The sequence below is a fragment of the Macaca fascicularis genome, chromosome 13 (assembly GCF_037993035.2).
Source record: "Macaca fascicularis isolate 582-1 chromosome 13, T2T-MFA8v1.1".
Lineage (NCBI taxonomy): Eukaryota > Metazoa > Chordata > Mammalia > Primates > Cercopithecidae > Macaca > Macaca fascicularis.
Window position 1 is genome coordinate 19,055,487 of NC_088387.1, and position 19,401 is coordinate 19,074,887.

General features: G+C 45.1%; 1 protein-coding gene across 2 annotated transcripts in view; it reads left to right on the top strand.

Annotated features, from left to right (window-relative positions):
* Positions 1-19,401, top strand: part of MERTK (MER proto-oncogene, tyrosine kinase) — a 133,182-nt gene that overhangs the window by 108,924 nt on the left and 4,857 nt on the right. For both annotated transcript variants that reach the window (XM_005575263.4, XM_074011257.1), the window contains 4 exons: positions 1,020-1,138; positions 13,286-13,395; positions 15,605-15,764; positions 16,436-16,572. In XM_005575263.4, coding sequence (XP_005575320.3) covers positions 1,020-1,138; positions 13,286-13,395; positions 15,605-15,764; positions 16,436-16,572 — 526 coding nt within the window. The remainder of the gene's footprint in view (positions 1-1,019; positions 1,139-13,285; positions 13,396-15,604; positions 15,765-16,435; positions 16,573-19,401) is intronic.

Sequence of the window (19,401 nt, forward strand, 5' to 3'; positions counted from 1 at the left end):
AGCCGAGATCGCACCATTGCACTCCAGCCTGGGGAACAAGAGGGACACTTTGTCTAAAAAAAAAAAAAAAGAAAGTACTGATTTCTTAAGATTATGGTACATTGATGATTTCATGGAATATGACTTAGCAGTTCCATAGAATGTGATTTAATGTAATTTGGCTTTGCAGCTCCGTTACCCGAAAATTACAAAAGAGGAGATTAAGTATGGAATGGATGCTGTATAAGTGACTCTGTCCCAAGAGAGAAGAGTAACCTGGAAATAATTGAATTTTCTGCTAGCTTTGGTTTTTTGTTTTTGTTTTGCCATCCTGTGACTGGATACACGCTAAATTCTTTTGAGATCTTTCAAAGTTTTATATGACTGACACTGCAGAGAGATGTGAAAATCAATGTTTGTATACAGTATTATGTCAAATACACTACTGTTATTCATTCACTGCTATTGGCTTTAGCCGACTATGAGAACAATCTCACTTTGTGATCACACCACAGAGTGCAGGAGCTTTGCAAGCCTGGGATCAGGTGACAGCCTCTGGCTCTCAGATTCCATGATAAATGATATTGTAGCTTCTCCTCTACAAAATTGTTAAAATTCAGGGATGTGAATTTTACCTACAGCCCTTCAAAGTTGTTTTACTAGTTTAAGCATTTGCAGTGGACTTTTTCACATGATTAAATAGCTATCACATGAAACTAGTTCGCCCTTAAATCTTGTGGGGTCACTACCCCTCAGACTCAGTCTAACAGGAATTCCTGGGTTTCTAGATGGCTATAGTTGTTACAGTTTGATTTGTGAGAGCCCTCATGCCCTCATTAATCTGAAAGGGGGGGGAAAAAAAAAGTAGTGGACCCTGTGTGTGTTCCATTTTCTAGAACAGGTGTGAGTGAGGAGCTCTTGGGTTTTTTAAACTGTTAACTTGGTAACACGTGGCTTCGGTTTGGCCAGTGGTCCTGCAGGGCTTTTCTGGTCACAGTAACAAGGGCTCTTTGTAATTGATGCTGTGTTTGTAATTTCAGGTGTATGTATAGAAATGAGCTCTCAAGGCATCCCAAAGCCCATGGTAATTTTACCCTTCATGAAATACGGGGACCTGCATACTTACTTACTTTATTCCCGATTGGAGACAGGACCAAAGGTAATGATCTCTTCGTGTTACCCCGAACGCTTCTCAGGGCTTATGTGACTTAGTCAGGACAACCAAATCGTCTAACCTCGAAAGGGAAGCCAGGAAGGAGAGGACAATGATCTTTGTTCAGAGCTCCCTGTGTGTCCAGGGGTGGAAATGTGGGGTCTATCCTCACAGCAGGCCTGCTCCAGGTATTATTATATCCTGCTTAACGGTGGGGTAAGAGGCTGTGTGCACAGTCTTTTTTTTTTTTTTTTTTTGAGACGGAGTCTCACGCTGTTGCCCAGGCTGGAGTGCAGTGGCGCGATCTCGGCTCACTGCAAGCTCCGCCTCCTGGGTTTACGCCATTCTCCTGCCTCAGCCTCCTGAGTAGCTGGGACTACAGGCGCCGCCACCGCGCCCGGCTAATTTTTTGTATTTTTAGTAGAGACGGGGTTTCACCGTGGTCTCGATCTCCTGACCTTGTGATCCGCCCGCCTCGGCCTCCCAAAGTGCTGGGATTACAGGCTTGAGCCACCGCGCCCGGCCGTGTGCACAGTCTTATGGACAAAGCTTTACCAACTTGAGTTGGGTGGCCCAGGCTCCTGATTCTGCACTTCACACCCCTCATGGCCGCATACTCCCCAGAGCTCGCAGACCAAGGGAAGGCCATTGAAGATGGCTCTCCTAAAAGAAATTTTACAGAGCCCATTCTGGATTTCAACCTTTGAAAAAGTGTTGGTGACCCAAGAGGACTGCACAACCGATGTTCTGAAAAACGTTTGTAACATTTTACTCCCTACGTTGACTTACCCACCGTGAGTACTGTGACGCCCTGGGAATTTTGGATGTGGCTGTAGAGGCAGTTACAGATCATCTAGGAAATTTAGGACCACAGGCACGCCCGCCTTTCTTCAGGGTGAATTTTCAGTATTGACTTCGAGGGTTGTAGCGTTAAGGAATCATAGCCACTGGGGATGTTGTGTCTTTCATTTCCTAGGCCTCCTTATCTGAAACGAAAACAGTATCCTCCTGTTACGTTTTGTGGACAAACGGTGGACTGCGAGCAGGCAGTGTGAGTGCGTCCTGACTACGTGCCTGGCTAAGCAGGACGCCCTTCCTGCCTTGCATGCACCTTCTCCGTCTGCTGCAAAAGGCAACAATCCTGCAGCGTTCTGATTGGGACACATGTGGGAACAGGGTGTGGCTGGCCTCTGTCAACAGTCATTCTCTGACTGGGCAAAAGGGCAAAAGTCACTCCAGATCATCACTGCCCTTAATCACAGCCGTAAGAAACCACAGGTCCTGGGAAGGAACCGCACCACCCAGTCTACACCTTGGCATTCTCAGACACACCCCACCTTTGTCCCTTTAGCTGCCATCAGTATCAGGACCGCTGAGTGCAGTAGGGCGGTTAGGAACAACTGCTTCCTTCACTGCATCAGCAATGGCTGCGGGAAAGAATTCTTGCTGCTCTTACTTGATGGTCTGATGAGTCCACAGGATGAAAGTGCAAGGAAATTAGTTCTTAGGGACCATGAAAACTCGCTCCCACTGGCTCTGCAGACAAAACACAGAGGGGAAAATGTCCCAGGCAGCACCGGTGTGGTGGAGATCTGCACACTCCAATGTATCTACAAACCTGGGGTGACAGTGGCCTAGGGTCAGCCAGGTCACTTTTCCAAGTGAAGCGGTGCCATGAAACTCACTCACAAACTGTTAACCAAAGAAGGTTTATTAAGTTCTGCCCAGGTGCGGTGACTCACGCCTGTAATCCCAGCGCATTGGGAGGCCGAGGTGGGCAGATCGCTTGAGGTCAGTTCGAGACCAGCCTGACCAACATGGTGAAACCCCATCTCTAATGAAAAAATACAAAAATTAGCCAGGTGTGGTGGCAGGCACCGGTAATCCCAGCTACTTGGGAGGCTGAAGCAGGAGAATCACTTGAACTAGGAAAGCGGAGGTTGCAGTGAGCTGAGATCATGCCACTGCACTCTAGCCTGGGTGACAGAGTGAGACTCCATCTGAAAAAAATAAAAAAAGAAGGTTTATTGAGTTCATTAGTTCACTCTGTGAACAAGTGCTGACTCTGAGGTGGGCACTGAGCTCTGAGGACACTAGGGGGAACATGACAGATGTGGTTCCTGCCCCATGGAGCTGACCTGCTGGTGGTGAGTGAGGGGAGAACAGGAGATAGACAATTGGTTATTCACAGTGAGGGAGCTGTGGGCACCAGGAGCACAGGGGCTCAAATGCCCAGTGGGCCAGGCAGAGCCCAGCGGGGGCACAGGGGCAGGAAGTGTGCAAGGTAACTAGACTGGGGGGTGTGGTGTCCGTGCACAGATGCAGAACCTCATGGTGGCAGGACCAGGACTTCTTTGTTTCAGTAACCTGGAGAAGGTTGGCAGATAGATCAGAGATGGTGATTGGAATATGCTGCGGGCTCTGCCACTTAGAAGGAGGGATTGCTGCAGAGAAATGTGAGTTCCCTTTCCCCCCACCCCCCACACCCAGTCATTGAGCATCTTCTTGTCAGTGAAGCCACATTCCTTCTAAAAGATGTTTGGGCCCTGTGTGCTGTCAGAGAAGCTTCTTGTATTTGGAGTCCCCTCTTTTTGGCTTGTTCCTTATAACATCTCTGGATGCAGGGTGCATGGAGTTGCTTTCTAGTTGTTCACTGAGGGTCAACTTGCTCACTCCATTCATCTTCTCTTTATCATGAGTCTGTCCATCCTCAGGATCAGAAGACGTGTTGGGAATTGGTAGGCCAGCATACTTGCCTCAGCAGTGCCCCTAAGAGGGGCAGCATCCCCTGCCCTGAATCCTTCCAGCACGGAGAAACTAGAGAGAAGCAGAACCTCAGACTGAAGTGCGCTGACCTGCAGTAACTTATGAACTTAGTAACCACAGGTCACAGGTGACTGATGGAGTTACAGTGAGCCGTGATGACAAGAATGACAACTGAGGGCCTTCCTGGGGGAAGTCGGCTTAGAAAAACACTAGTCCTCATCCCAAGAGACAGGTCCATGTGTAGAAACAGCCCTTTGTTTAAAATTTGGGAAAGGTGAAACAAACAGGCAAAAATGTAAGATGCAATTTAGGGTCAGCACATGCCACAGCCTGCTTCTCTACTTCCAGCTGACGTTCTTGGTATCTTATGCCTGTGTGTGATGCAGGGGAGGGGACTTTTGCTTTTTTTCCCCCCTTTTACTCTTTCTCTTCTTCCTAGGGACAGTCTAAGTGACCAGGAGCATGGCCCCGTTTCTTTTTTCCAGTTCCCCCCTGGCCCCACGCCCACACATACTCCTGTTCTCTTCCATGAGAATGCACTTATCCTTCACCAGCATGAGTACTAACCGTAGACACAGGAAGCTGTTAAAAAATCACCGAGACTCTTCCAAAGAGGTGAGGGGCCTAGTCCAACACAGAAAATATTATAGACAGGGCTGAGTATTTTCCTCCTCTTTTACCCCCAAAAAGAAAGATGATTGCATTATACGAAGTCTGTAAGGGATTTAAAAATTACCCACAATTCCCAACACCTTAGTACAATTGTTGGTGATTTCAGACATTCAGCTCTCATTGTTCACTCCATGCCTACATTTCTCATGGCCTTCACGTCACTACATATACTCCTGCCCCTGGGATGATAGTGGCTAACCTTTCTCAAGCATGTAGCGTAGGCCAGCCTGTATTTTGTATGTATTAATGCACCAATGGCACAACAACCCTAGAAAGTAGTTACTAGTGGAGTCTAAGGTGAGGAAACTGAGGCACAGGGGGCCATGGTGAAAGCAGGATTGGCCCCCAGGCTGCACACTGTGTGCCTTCAATGCTCTTCTGACTGCCCCATTCTGTGTGCACCCCTCCCCAGCAGGGCAGCACCCAGACAGATCCCTATGAGTGGTGGCACCTCATCTTCTTCAGTGGGTTTTGTTTCATGTTGATGGGTGATTTTACTTACATTTAATTTATGGTGTGTCGTATAATTTTGTGTGTTTGTGTGTGTGTGTGTGTGTGTGTGTGAGAGAGAGAGAGAGAGAGAGAGAGAGAGAGAGAGAGAGAGAGAGATGGAGTTTCGCTCTTGTTGCCCAGGCTGGAGTGCAATGGCACAATCTCAGCTCACCACAACCTCCGCCTGCTGGGTTCAAGCGATTCTCCTGCCTTAGCCTCCCGAGTAGCTGGGATTACAGGCATGCGCTACCATGCCCAGCAAATTTTGTATTTTTAGTAGAGATGGGTTTCTCCATGTTGGTCAGACTGGTCTCAAACTCCCCAACCTCAGGTGATCCTCCCGCCTTGGCCTCCCAAAGTGCTGAGATTACAGGCCACCATGCCTAGCTGGTATGTTGTACAATTTTTCTAATAATTTATTGCGGGTCTGGGAATTTCATGTTATTGTACAAGAGTGCATTTTGTAGCAAAAAGATTAAAAATACACAGGGCTATTTGGTGGCCCAAAATTGCCTGTCTTTATTTGTGAAGCTTAACTCTCCTCCCTGTTTTGGACACCTGTGTAAATATGGTGAGCCTCATATAGGATCTCTTTCTTGAATCTTTATAGAGGAGAAATAGAGGAACAATTTATATTCTTTTAAATTATCATACAGTAAAATTGACCTGTTTTCCCTTTTTGTTACGTAAGTCTAGGAATTTTAACACTTATATAGTTTAATGTACCCATAATCGTAATCAGGATATGGAACAGTTCTATCACCCAACAAAATTCCCTCCTGCTACCCCTGTATACACCTTCTACCCCCGTGACTGACCCATGTAACCACTCATCTTTTTTCTCCCCCGATAGTTTTGTCTATCATACGTGTATAATTTTTTTTTTTTTCTTTTTGAGACAGAGTCTTGTTCTGTCACCCAGGCTGGAGTGCAAGGGCGCAATCTCGGCTCACCGCCACCACCACCTCCTGGGTTCAAGCGATTCTCCTGCCTTAGCCTCCTGAGTATCTGGGACTATAGGCGCCGGGCCAATTTTTTTTGTATTTGTTCTAGAGATGGGGTTTCACCATGTTGGTCAGGCTGGTCTCAAACTCCTGACCTTAAGTGATCCACCTGCCTCAGCCTCCCAAGGTGCTGGGATTACAGGTGTGAGCCACTGTGCCCAGCCAGTTTATAACCTTTTGAGACTGGCTTGCTTCACTCAGCATTATTTCTTTGAAATCCAGCCAAGGTGTGTATATCAATAGTTCATTCCTTCTTTATTGCTGTGTAGTATTCCATTGTATGCTTATACCACAGTTTATCTGTTCACCTGTTTAGAGACATATGAGTTGTTTCTAGGTTTTAGCAATCATGAATGAGACTGCTGTAAAATTCACATACAGATTTTTGGATGAAGTCTTCATTTTTCTAAAGTAAATGCCCAAGAGTAGGTTGCTGGGTCATATGGTAAGGGCATATTTAACCTTATAAGAAACTGTTTTCTAGAGAGGCCCCTCCATTTTACATTCTCACCAGCAGTGTGTGAAAAATGCAGTACTCCTTATTCTTATTAGGACTTGGTATTTTTGGTGGCTTTTCTGGTTTTTGCTTATAGCTGTCCTGATTGATGTAGAGTGATATCTCACCGTGGTTTTTATTTGCATTTCCTGAATGACTAATGATGTTGAGCATCTTGCCATGTGCTTATTTGCCATCCTTATATCCTCTTTGATGAGTGTCTGCTGTTCAAGTATTTTGTTCATTTTTTAATGGAGTTGTTGATTTTCTTATTGACAAATTTTGAGAGTTCTTTATATATTCCAGATACAATTCTTTTGTTGGATATGTGATTTTCAGAGCTTATTTTCCAAGTTTGTGGCTTGTCATTGCATTCTCTTAACACAGGCAAAAAAAATGTACATTTTGATAAAGCCCAATTTATCAGTTTTATTTTTTAATGAATCATGCTTTTGCTCTCTTGTCTAAGAACTCTTTGCCTAACCTCTAGTAAAAAGATTTTCTCCTATTTCTTTTCTAAAGATAGTGTGGTTTTACATTTTACATTTAAGTATATGACCAATTCTGAGTTATTTTTTGTATAGGGTTTGAGATTTAGTTTAAGGTTTGCTTTTTTTGCATATAGATGACCAATAGCATTTGTGAAAAGACTGTCCTTAATCCACTGAGTTGCTTTTGTACCTTTGTCTAAAAGCAGTTGGTTGTACATTTCTGAGTCCTGTGTTCTGTTTCGATAAACTGTGTTCCCATCCTTTGCCCCTACCACATTGTCTTGATTACTGAAGCTTTGTTATAAATCTTAAAATCACCCAGTGTGATTCCTCCTACTTCATTCTACTTTTTCAGAATTGTTTTAACTATTCTGGTTTCATTGCCCTTCCACTGAAACGTTAGAATCAGCTTATCTGTGTCTGGCAAAAGTTCTGCTGTAATCTTATATCCTTTTGAACAAAATAACAAGTAAGGGAAACAAGTACACAGACTTTACTGACTGATGAATAGTTTCCATTTGCAAAAAAATACAAGTGTATTTTCAATGACGGAAAATAACTTTCAAGTATTAAAAAGATAAAAAGGAATGTAGTTTCCTATTTTGTTACTTAGTAGCCACAGATAAGATGGAAGACATAAAGTGCATAGACAAACAGAAAAATCAAGCTTTTATTCAGATCTTTTCTTTGCTGCCTGGAACAAATATCTCATGTTCCTGCTAGAGCGGCCCAAGACTATTATCAGTGTATTTGATACTGTGATGGCCCAATATCAGTGTATTTAAACGTGCTTCTCCAGGAGGGCTTGGGTGCTGGACCCGTAGTGCCAGTCTACCCAGGGCAGACATCACCGCTGGAGCTGTGCAGGGCAGACAGGCAGATGATGAGACACGACCCCAGGTCTCATGGAGATCGATAGTACAAAGGGAGATAGTCTGTAATAACATATGCATCACACAGCGATGTGAGCAGCCTGCTAGAGCTTCAGGGAAGAAACGAGTTCTTACTGGAGAAATGTTTAAAATACTCCACACTGCTGACCGAGCATGGTGGCTCACGCCTGTAAGCCACCTTTGGGACGCCAAAGGTGGGTGGATCACCTGACGTCAGGATGTGTCTGGAGTTGGTTCCTTCGGGTGGGTTCTTGGTCTTGCTGACTTCAAGAATGAAGCCACAGACCTTCGCAGTGAGTGTTACAGCTCTTAAAGGTGGCACGGACCCAAAGAGTGAGCAGCAGCAAGATTTATTGTAAAGAGCGAAAGAACAAAGCTTTTACAGCACAGAAGGGGACTCAAGAAGGTTGCCACTGCTGGCTGGGGGTGGCCAGCTTTTATTCCCTGATTTGTCCCCGCCCACATCCTGCTGATTAGTCCATTTTACAGAGTACTGATTGGTCCATTTTACAGAGTGCTGATTGGTGCATTTACAGTCCTCTAGCTAGACACAGAGTGCTGATTGGTGCATTTTTACAGAGCGCTGATTGGTGCATTTACAATCTTTTAGACGCAGAGCCCTGATTGATGCGTTTTTACAGAGTGCTGATTGGTGCATTTACAATCCTTTAGCTAGACACCGAGCACTGACTGGTGCGTTTACAATCCTGTAGCTAGACAGAAGAGTTCTCCAAGTCCCCACTCGACCCAGGAAGTCCAGCTGGCTTCACCTCTCAAGGAGTTTGAGACTGGCCTGACCAACATGGCAAAACCCCGTCTCTACTAAAAACATAAAAATTAGCCGGACATGGTGGTGCATGCCTGTAATCCCAGCTACTTGGGAGGCTGAGGCAGGTGAATCGCTTTAACCCAGGAGGCAGAGGTTGCAGTGAGCTCAGATCGCGCCACTGCACCACTCCAGCCTGGGTGACAGAGCAAGATTTCATCTCAAAAAATAAAAAATAAATTCCACACTGCCATCATGGATTTCCTCAAAAGAGTGGTAGGAGGAGTACAGTGGAAAATTAAGAGAAGCACACAGTCAGGATCAGAATGAGCAAAGACCAAATGATCTGGGAACATACCCATGTTTTGAGAGAAGTAGATTGTCTCACATGGCAACAGCAAAGCAGTGGAAGGATGGGAGGAGGGGTGATAAAACAGTAAAGAGAAGTTGGGGTCAATGTTTAGATTCTACAACAAGTAGAATGGCTTCACCAGCATGTAATACAAAACCCAATTCAAAATGACTTTCAGCGGAGATACAGAATCTCATGCAATAAAGCCCAGAGGTAGCACAGCTGCAGAGTTGGCCATTTTGTCCTCAACATCATCAAGTGCCCCAAAGTGTTCCACCTTTTTCTGTTCTTCTGCAGCCGGTGCTCCACATGGTTACAAGATAGCAGCTTCTCCAGCATCACGTCCTCACACACCCATCTCCAGAGATAAAAGAGAGAGGCCTGCCTTTTGTCTCTTTTGTCTCTTCTTTCTCTCTCTCTCCCCTCTCTTTTCCTGGAACAGTGCTTTCTTTTTTTTTTTAAGATGACAGCTTTATTGAGATACAATTCTCCCATTTAAAGTATTCAATTCAGTGGTTTTCAGTACGGTCACAGAGTTGTGCAACTATTACCACAATCAATTTTAGAACACTTTCATCACCTAAAAACAAAAAGAAAACAAAACTGACCCCATACTCTTCAGCTGTCAGCTCCTAATCCCTTTTACCCTCCTTGTTCCCAGCTCTAAGGAACCATTAAACTTCTCTGTCTCGGCCGGGCGCGGTGGCTCAAGCCTGTAATCCCAGCACTTTGGGAGGCCGAGATGGGCGGATCACGAGGCCAGGAGATCGAGAGACGATCCCGGCTAACACGGTGAAACCCGGTCTCTACTAAAAAATACAAAAAAACTAGCCGGGCGAGGTGGCGGGCGCCTGTAGTCCCAGCTACTCGGGAGGCTGAGGCAGGAGAACGGCGTAAACCCGGGAGGCGGAGCTTGCAGTGAGCTGAGATCCGGCCACTGCACTCCAGCCTGGGTGACAGAGCGAGACTCCGTCTCAAAAAAAAAAAAAAAAAAAAAAAAAAAAAAAAAAAAAAACTTCTCTGTCTCAGTCTCTCTCTCTCCCTATTTTGGACATTTCATATTAATAGAATCATATACATTTGTAATCTTTTATGACTTGCTTCTTCTACTTAGCATAATGTTTTCAGGGTTCTTCCATGTGATAGCATGTGACAGTATTTTATTCTTATTTATGGCTGAATAATAGTCTGTTGAATAGATATACCATGTTTTGGTTATTTATCTGTTGATGGACAGTTGGGTTATTTACTTTGGGGCTTTTATGAGTAATGCTCTATGAATATTTGGTACAAATTTTTGTGTTGATATATGCTTTACATTTTCTTGGGTATATACTAATTGTAGAATTGCTGGGTCGTATGTTAACTTCAATGTTTAACTTTCTGAGAAACTACCAGATAGTTTTCTAACGTAACCACATCATTTTTCATTCTTACCAGCAACATGTGAGGGTTCTAGTTTCTCCATGTCCTCACCAACACTTCTTATTATCTGACTTTTAAATTCTAGCCATTCCAGTGAGTGTGAAGTGGTATCTCCCTATGATTTTGATTTGCATTTCTCTAATGACTGATAACATTGAGCACATTTTTATGTGCTTATTGGCCATTTTTATGTCTTCTTTGAAGAAATGTCTATCTGACCTTTTACCCATTTTTAATGTGATTGTCTTTTTATTATTGGGCTATAAGAGTTCTGTATATATTTTATTTATTTTTATTTATTTGTTTATTTTTTTTGAGATGGAGTCTCACTCTGTCTCCCAGGCTGGAGTGCATTGGCATGATCTCGGTTCACTGCAACCTCTGCTTCCCGGGTTCAAGTGATTCTTCTGCTTCAGCCTCCCACATAGGTGGGATTACAGGCGTGCACCACCATTCCTGGCAAATTTTGTATTTTTAATAGAGATTGGGTTTCACTGTGTTGGCCAAGCTGGTCTCGAACTCCTGAGCTCAGATGATCCACCCGCCCCAGCCTTCCAAAGTGCTGGGATTACAGGCGTGAGCCACCACACCTGGCCTGAGTTCTGTATGTATTCTAGATATGAGTTCCTATTAGATGGGTGATTTGTAAGTATTTTCTTCGTTTTGTGGGTTTCCTGTTCACTTTCTTTGTGGTATTCTTTGAGGCACAAACATTTTTATTTTTGGTGAAGTCCAGTTTTCTCTTTTTCCTTTGGTTGCTTGTGCTTTTGGTGTCATATCTAAGAAACCATTCCCTAATCTAAAGTCGCAAAGATTTGCCCTTATGTTTTCTCCTAAGAATTTTATAGTTTGTGATCTTACTTCTAGGTCTTTGATTCATCTTTTGATCATTTGAGTTAAGTTCTGTATATGGTTTGAGGTAGAGGTTCAATTTCATTCCTTTGCAGGTGGCCATTCACTTGTCTCAGGAACATTTGTTGAAAAGACTATTTTTCCCTTATTGTCAATGGTCTTGACATCCTTCCTAAAAGTCAGTTGACCATACATGGCTTTATTCTTAAACTTTCTATTTTTTTCCATTGATCTGTATTTTTATCCCAGTACCATACTGCCGTAATTATAGTTGCTTTGTAGTAAGTTTTTAAGTTGGTAAGTTTGAGTCCTCCAACTTTGTACATATTCAAGCTTGTTTTGGCTATTCTCAGTTCCTTGAGTTGCCATATGACTTTTAGGATCAGCTTATCAATTTCTACAAAGAAGCCATCTGGTAGTCTGATAGAGCTTATGTTGAATCTCTAGATCAATTTGGGGAGTATTGCTATCATAACAGTATTAAGTCTTCCTATCCATGAACACAGGATATCTTTCCATTTATTCAGATCTTCTTTAATTTCTTTCAATATTTTACACTTTTCAAAATAGAATTTTTACAATTCCTTGTTAACTTTATTTCTAAGTATTTTAATTCTATTGTAAATGAAATTTTCTTAATTTCATTTTCAGATTATTCATCACCAGTACATAAAAATACAGTTGATTTTTGTGTGTCCATCATGTATCCTACAACCTTGCTGAAGTCATTTATTAATTGTGCTACACAATTAATTTTTAAGTGACTTTGGTCACAGTCTCCAGGAATAACAGAAGTGTTCTAGGAAAAAAACAGCACAAAGGAATAGTACCTGATACTCATTGCACCTTCATGAATGACAGTACGATGCAATATTTCTTAGGACCCAAATCCTTTCTTGGAAATTAGTATCCAGAAAGCCAAATACCCAAATAATACAGAATAGAGGCAGAAAATTTCCATGCCTGGTTTTAAAATAATTCCCTTACTTAAAGATAAAGATTAAGACAGTTCATTTATTTATACAGTATATAATTGATATGTGTCTTGGTTGGAAAATAAAAATCATTAAAAAATACAATGTCTTCATGAGTACCATTTTGTAAAACTCATGTATGGAAAGCAAGCCATGGCAAATCCAGTGCCTTGGGGAGGGTACATGATGGATGGACCCATTCATGACTGCCAGGGACTTGTGCAAATCCTTTTCTGCAGGGCCATGGTTGCACTAAGACACTTAATTACTACATTGAAGTTTTATCAGCAGCCATCCTCATAACTGATTCCAACAGTGACTGGTTTTTCTAACACAGCAATCTAGTTTGATTTTTATAAGCTAGAGAAAATACTAGGCTGTTGAAACTTATAGGCAGGCCCCACAGGAACAAAATGAAAATTCCTGAATATGTACTTGTAGTGCTTTGGTCCTGTGATAACAGCTGAAGACTCTCCTAATTGCTGTTTAGAAGAAACAAGTATCTTTCAAAACATTTCAAAGTAAAATGGTAGCAGATAGGGGTGCCTCATTGGAAACAGCTCATCCTAAGTGGACTTTTCCCCTCCCAAACATTAGACCCCTGCCACACACACGCACCTCGCCGCCTTTCCCTCCTCTGTGCAACGTGTGTACTCCGTCCCACTCTGAAGGACACAGGGAAGGATCACATTCGACCTCATACCTTATGAAAAGAAACAATGTCATTCACTGTAAATACTTTTAAAGATGAGGAAAGAGAATATGATGTTTGCCAAGAAGTTTAAGGTTTTTTTCATTCCTTTTTAAAAACCTTATTTGTGATATTAGTGATATGGAAATAAAAGATTTGTTTCCCTATTTCATCACTACACTGTCATAAATTAAAGCATCCTTTCCCCTTCAGGCGAAACTGTTTGCAAGTTTTCCTTTTTAAAAGATAGTCTTTCTTCTTGTCTCCTCTATCATCTAGCATATTCCTCTGCAGACACTACTGAAGTTCATGATGGATATTGCCCTGGGAATGGAGTATCTGAGCAACAGGAATTTTCTTCATCGAGATTTAGCTGCTCGAAACTGCATGTAAGAGTCCTCGGCTATCCTGGAAGGATTGGGCCCTCATGGTGTCTGGTCTTTGCAGGGATAAGGAGATGACCTGTTCCTGTTTAGATAGGGAAGGAAGCTGCAGTCGGAAGGGTTATGGTGTGGCTTGCTCCGAAGATGGAAATATGGCTGGGTGTTTGGGAGTTTTCACTGCCTCTGCATCTGAGAGTCTGGTTGGCTTCCAAAGCTTTCCCTTATGACTCCAGTTTACCTTCACTCTCTCACTCAGGTAGGAATGCGAGGTGTGACCCCTGTGATCCTTCCCCATGCCATCAGGTAGCTTTGGACCTAGAGTTATGTGCACATCAGCCCCTCTTAAAGACAGCAGTGAAAATCATAAAGGCTTTTCCCTACGTTTACACAACACTTCCTTAGGAAGAAGTTTTGTACTTTGAATACGTGGAAGCTGTCCTTTCACAGCAGACAATGGCTTCATTATACAAGAAATGTGGACTTAAGTTCTCCCCATTTCTTCGCCCTGCTTCAGCAGAGCCATTGTCTGCTGTGAATCTTCAAAAACTGTAACTGTGTCTTGATTTTAAGTTTTTTATTGCAAGAAGAGGGAGTGGTCCTTCAATGGATTTTGTCATTTGTTTTTCTTGGTCAGAGATGTGACAACAGGGCCTGCCCCCTCCCACCTCCCAGCCAGCCCTGCCCCTAGGGCTCCTACCCCTTTCACCTCATTTATGAAAACCCTAAAGGGGTTTTGGTTTTGTTATTGTTTTTATTTAACTTAATTTTTCCACCATGGAGGGAGAATCATGAAAAGTCTTTTTCCCTTACTATTTGCTTCATGTTTTCCCAGCAGGCAGGGTGACCAGCTTTGCAGTTTACCCTGGCCTGAGGGGTTTCTCAGGACAACGGATTTTCGGTGTAAAAAGTTAGTGTCAGGCAAACAGGGACAAGTTAGTCACCTTCCCCAGACCACTTCATGTCTATTTCTTTTCCTTCTCTTGCTTTTATTCTTTCTTCTCCTCCTCCTTCTTCTTGTGTAGGAGCTGTTTTAATAGTTTGGGCTACAAATGCAATTGTAGCCCTTTAATTTCTCAGTTAGTTCCTCAAGCACCCACCTGACCATCTTAGCAAGAAGCCCAGCATCTTGTTCTTACTGCATGTAATTCCCCATCTTCTCCAAACTCTCAGGGGGCTTACTTAGTCCACAGGGTCAGTGCCGCTTCCAGACCTCTGGGAGGAAGGCTGCTGGGGTCCTCCATCAGTCCACCAGAGGGCCCTGGTTTTGAGCTACTGCTTTCTGCTCCTGCTATGCTGTGTCTCCACGTTCTCCAGCTGTTTCTAGCCACTGTGCACAGGTGCCCTTGCTGGTCCGCATCCCACACAGATCAGAGTGATGCAAGATTGCATCACTTGAGGCCAGGCGTGGTGGCTCACACCTGTAATGCCAGCACTTTGGAAGGCCAGGGCAGGCAGATCACTTGAGGTCAGGAGTCCGAGACCAGCCTGGCCAACATGGTGAAACTCCATCTCTACTTTAAAAAAAAAAAAAAAAAAAAAAATTGCCGGGTGTTGGTAGTGTGTACCTGTAATCCCAGCTACTCGGGAGGCTGAGGCAGGAGAATCGCTTGAACCCGGGAGGCGGAGGTTGCTGTGAGCTGAGGTCGTGCCACTGCATTCCAGCCTGGGTGACAGGGCGAGACTCTATCTCAAAAGTCTGGAAAAAAAAAAAGAAAAAGGCCGGGCGCGGTGGCTCAAGCCTGTAATCCCAGCACTTTGGGAGGCCGAGACGGGCGGATCACGAGGTCAGGAGATCGAGACCATCCTGGCTAATACGGTGAAACCCCGTCTCTACTAAAAATACAAAAAACTAGCCGGGCGAGGTGGCGGGCGCCTGTGGTCCCAGCTACTCGGGAGGCTGAGGCAGGAGAATGGCGGGAACCCGGGAGGCGGAGCTTGCAGTGAGCTGAGGTCCGGCCACTGCACTCCAGCCCGGGCGACAGAGCGAGACTCCGTCTTAAAAAAAAAAAAAAAAAAAAAAAAATTGCATCACTTGCTCTTACTCTTGCTCTTGCTCTTGCTCTGCCATTGGTCCCAAAGCAGCATGCTCACAGGCTGATGGTGTCTCTGTGTCCTTTTGGTCAGTCATCATAAGTGTTTTCACCTGTGTCTGATATAGACCAGTAATTTAAGGCATTGCCTCTGACGCTGCTGAAGACATAACCTGCTATCGTAGGTTGCGAGATGACATGACTGTCTGTGTTGCGGACTTCGGCCTCTCTAAGAAGATTTACAGCGGCGATTACTACCGCCAAGGCCGCATTGCTAAGATGCCTGTTAAATGGATCGCCATAGAAAGTCTTGCAGACCGAGTCTACACGAGTAAAAGTGACGTGGTGCGTACATAGCTTTGATTCAGGGGCCCCACGGTGCAAAGAGGAGGGCATATTGAAAGAAATGACTTCGGCTGGTGTGGCAAGACATTTTACTCTTTGATAAACTGAGGATTGGGAGCTCGCTCAGACCTGTCTTTTATGTCTTACCAGATACTTTAATGCAGGTGAAACAGAGGTTCTGGTGAAGTGTCCTGACATTCAGAAGATGTGTGCTTCGCAAAAGCCGTTAGTTTCTTCCCATTTTTCCTTGCTGTCGAAGGATGACTCATGGCCCACAGCGAGGATATTTCATAGTCACATTAAATTGAATGGGTTCATCCGGTGGCTCTTGGCACCTAGATGCTATATGAAAGGTGCTGTGTAATTACGCCCTTGACCCGAGATTAGGGAAAGAAAGCACCTCACAACCACAGTGGAAGAGAGCATTAAGAAGACATGTGACGAGGCTGTTTCTGCCTTTGCCAGATTTCCCAGAACAGCTTTTGTAGAAGTGGGGAACTGTGACACTCCAACCCCACGTTATTGCGGCGTTGGGAGAGCAGTGCGTCTCACACATAATTGCCAGCTTTGTGCATGATCATCAGTGTTTAGGGAAATGGCCTTTGCCAGTGAAAAGGTCCATTCAGGCTTTGTGGAAAGGCTTGCATCCTAACTTGTTGCTTTGTTCCCAGTGGGCATTTGGCGTGACCATGTGGGAAATAGCTACGCGGGGAATGACTCCCTATCCCGGGGTCCAGAACCATGAGATGTATGACTATCTTCTCCATGGACACAGGCTGAAGCAGCCCGAGGACTGCCTGGATGAACTGTGAGTGGGCTTCTCTGTCTCCCTTCCATACTCGGCATGGGGCAGCCACTTGGCTCTGCAGTGACCTCGGAAACACGGCCATGGGAGGGGAACGGGACTGCTGTTAGCCAGATGGGCATGTGCAGAGGGGTGGCACCCGCAGACACCCCAGGCCAGGAGCCATTCCTGATGTGGGAGATAGTGTGTGGTATCTCCAGTGAGCCCACTGAGGCTCACTCATCCAAAGGGCCTCAGCCTCGAAGGACGGGCACTGTCAAGATAGGGCAGCGGCACCAGTCCTAAAATTCCTTACACACCTCTAGGAAATATATCCACAGAGAATAGGTTTGCCTTGTAGTGCCTGAGGTCCTTGAATGATTCCTCACCCTCTTTTGGTCCAGTTATCCTTTTCCTTCTATGTAGCATTTCAGACACTCCACTCACAGTAGTATCCTTCATCAGGAAACTGAGAAATCTAAACCAGTGACTTTGGGATCGGGCTGCTCATCAGAATCTCCTGGGAGATAGTCTAACAATTCAATTCCTCGGCTCTGTTCCTGGAAATTATGATGCTTTCGGTACAAAGTGGGCCCAGAAGTGTGTGTTTTGGAATGCTCCCTGGGGCTGGGCGCAGTGGCTCATGCCTGTTATCCCAGCACTTTGGGAGGCCAAAGAGAGAGGATCGTTTGAGCCCAGGAGTTCAAGACCAGCCTGGGCAACATAGTGAGACCCTGTCTTTACTAAAAAATAATAAAATAAAATAGTCCCTGAGAGATCATGTGTTTAGACAGGAGAAAGAACCACCAGCTGTGACACACACACAGCACACATCCCATCCTAACAGGGCCCCCATCTTCAAGGCCAAGCAGTATGGGGAGGAGACCCAGGCCTCGGAGTTAATAAGCCAGGCTCTGCTTCCTTTTTTTTTTCTTTTTCTTTTTTGAGACAGAGTCTCGCTCTATCGCCCAGGCTGGAGTGCAGTGGCTGGATCTCAGCTCACTGCAAGCTCCGCCTCCCGGGTTTACGCCATTCTCCTGCCTCAGCCTCCCGAGTAGCTGGGACTACAGGCGCCCGCCACCTCGCCCGGCTAGTTTTTTGTATTTTTTTAGTAGAGACAGGGTTTCACCGTGTTAGCCAGGATGGTCTCGATCTCCTGACCTCGTGATCCGCCCGTCTCGGCCTCCCAAAGTGCTGGGATTACAGGCTTGAGCCACCGCAGGCTCTGCTTCCTAACTGGCCCTGTGAGTGGCCATGGCAATTAATCTCCCCCAAGCACTTTGCTGACCTTATTAAAATAATTTCTTGTGGCAATTCCGGTAGCTGGGTGATGGGGATTTGAACCTTCCTAATGGGGAGTCTCCTCCCTGTATAATAAGGGCCATGGGCTTGGAGAGGGGCATTCTCACCATATTTAGTGAGAACATTTCAGGACTGTGGGCCTGCGCTGGCTCTGTCATGGAGTGCCATGCCTGGGCTGGAACAGGTGAGTGTGGACAGCACCCTCCCTACACACACACACACACACACACACACACACCCTGCTACCTCACATGGGAGAGAGAGCCTGGGTCCATGGCAGCACCCTCCCTAGACACACACACACACACACACACACACACACACACACAGGCCCTGTTGCCTCACATAGGGGAGAGAGCCTGGATCCATTTGCCCACAGGCCTCCCAGGTCCCTTCTAAGCCAAAAAGAAGGAAACTGTTTTAATCAGAGCCTCGTGCTGTTGGTAGTGGTTGGTGGTTTTTATTGTGGTGGTAGATGTATAACATTAAGAGGAGAAACAAGCACTGTAAATCCTTTAAAACATCCTGAAATGCTAATACAATTAGTTCTAGGGTTTCATGGTAGTTTTTAAAAGTGCCATGTTTATGAAGTGCCTGCTTCTGAAAATAAGGAGGCGTTTCAGTCAAACAGTATTGACTATGGAAAGAGTTTTGTTGCAGTTTCTTTCTTGGCTTTCCTTGCCCACCAAAAAGTAGTTGATACTTGCAGTGATTATGTTGGGTCTTAGCAAGGTCTAAGCTGTGTCACGTTGTGGTTTTTAGAGCCAAAACAAGGGAATGCTGAGTTGGTTTTCTGTGAGACAGTTTAGGGGACAAAGCAGCAGAGTCAGCACACGCCGTGTGGCTAGGGAAGTCAGGCAGAAAGGGGCAAATCTGCCCCTACCCCCGCCTCCTGTGGGGCCCATGCACTGGGTGTGCTAAGGGGTCTGTGGCTGTGCTGTGGCCTCGGGCCCTCATGAGCCAGGCTTTCTTCCATCTCCTCTCGAATCTACATGCTGGGTAACAACAGCATCCCCCAAAGAGGCCTCTGTTCCATTCCTGAGACATTTCCTTTGAAAAATGAACTCAGGCCGAGTGCAGTGGCTCAAGCCTGTAATCCCAGCACTTTGGGAGGCCGAGGCAGGCGGATCACGAGGTCAGGAGATCGAGACCATCCTAGTGAACACAGTGAAACCGTCTCTACTGAAAATACAGAAAAATTCACCGGGCTTGGTGGCGGGCGCCTGTGGTCCCAGCTTCTCGGGAGGCTGAGGCAGGAGAATGGCGTGAACCTGGGAGGCAGCGGAGCTTGCAGTGAGCGGAGATCGCGCCACTGCACTCCAGCCTGGGCGACAGAGTGAGACTCCATCTCAAAAAAAAAAAAAAAAAAAAAAGGAAGAAAAATAAACTCAGGCTGAGTGCAGTGACTCATGACTGTAATCCTAGCACTTTGGGAGGCCAAGGCAGGAGGATTGCTTGAGGCCAGGAATTTGAAATCAGCCTGGGCAACATAGTGAGACCCCATCTCTACAAAAAATAAACAAAATTAGCTGGGTGTTGCAGGGCATGCCT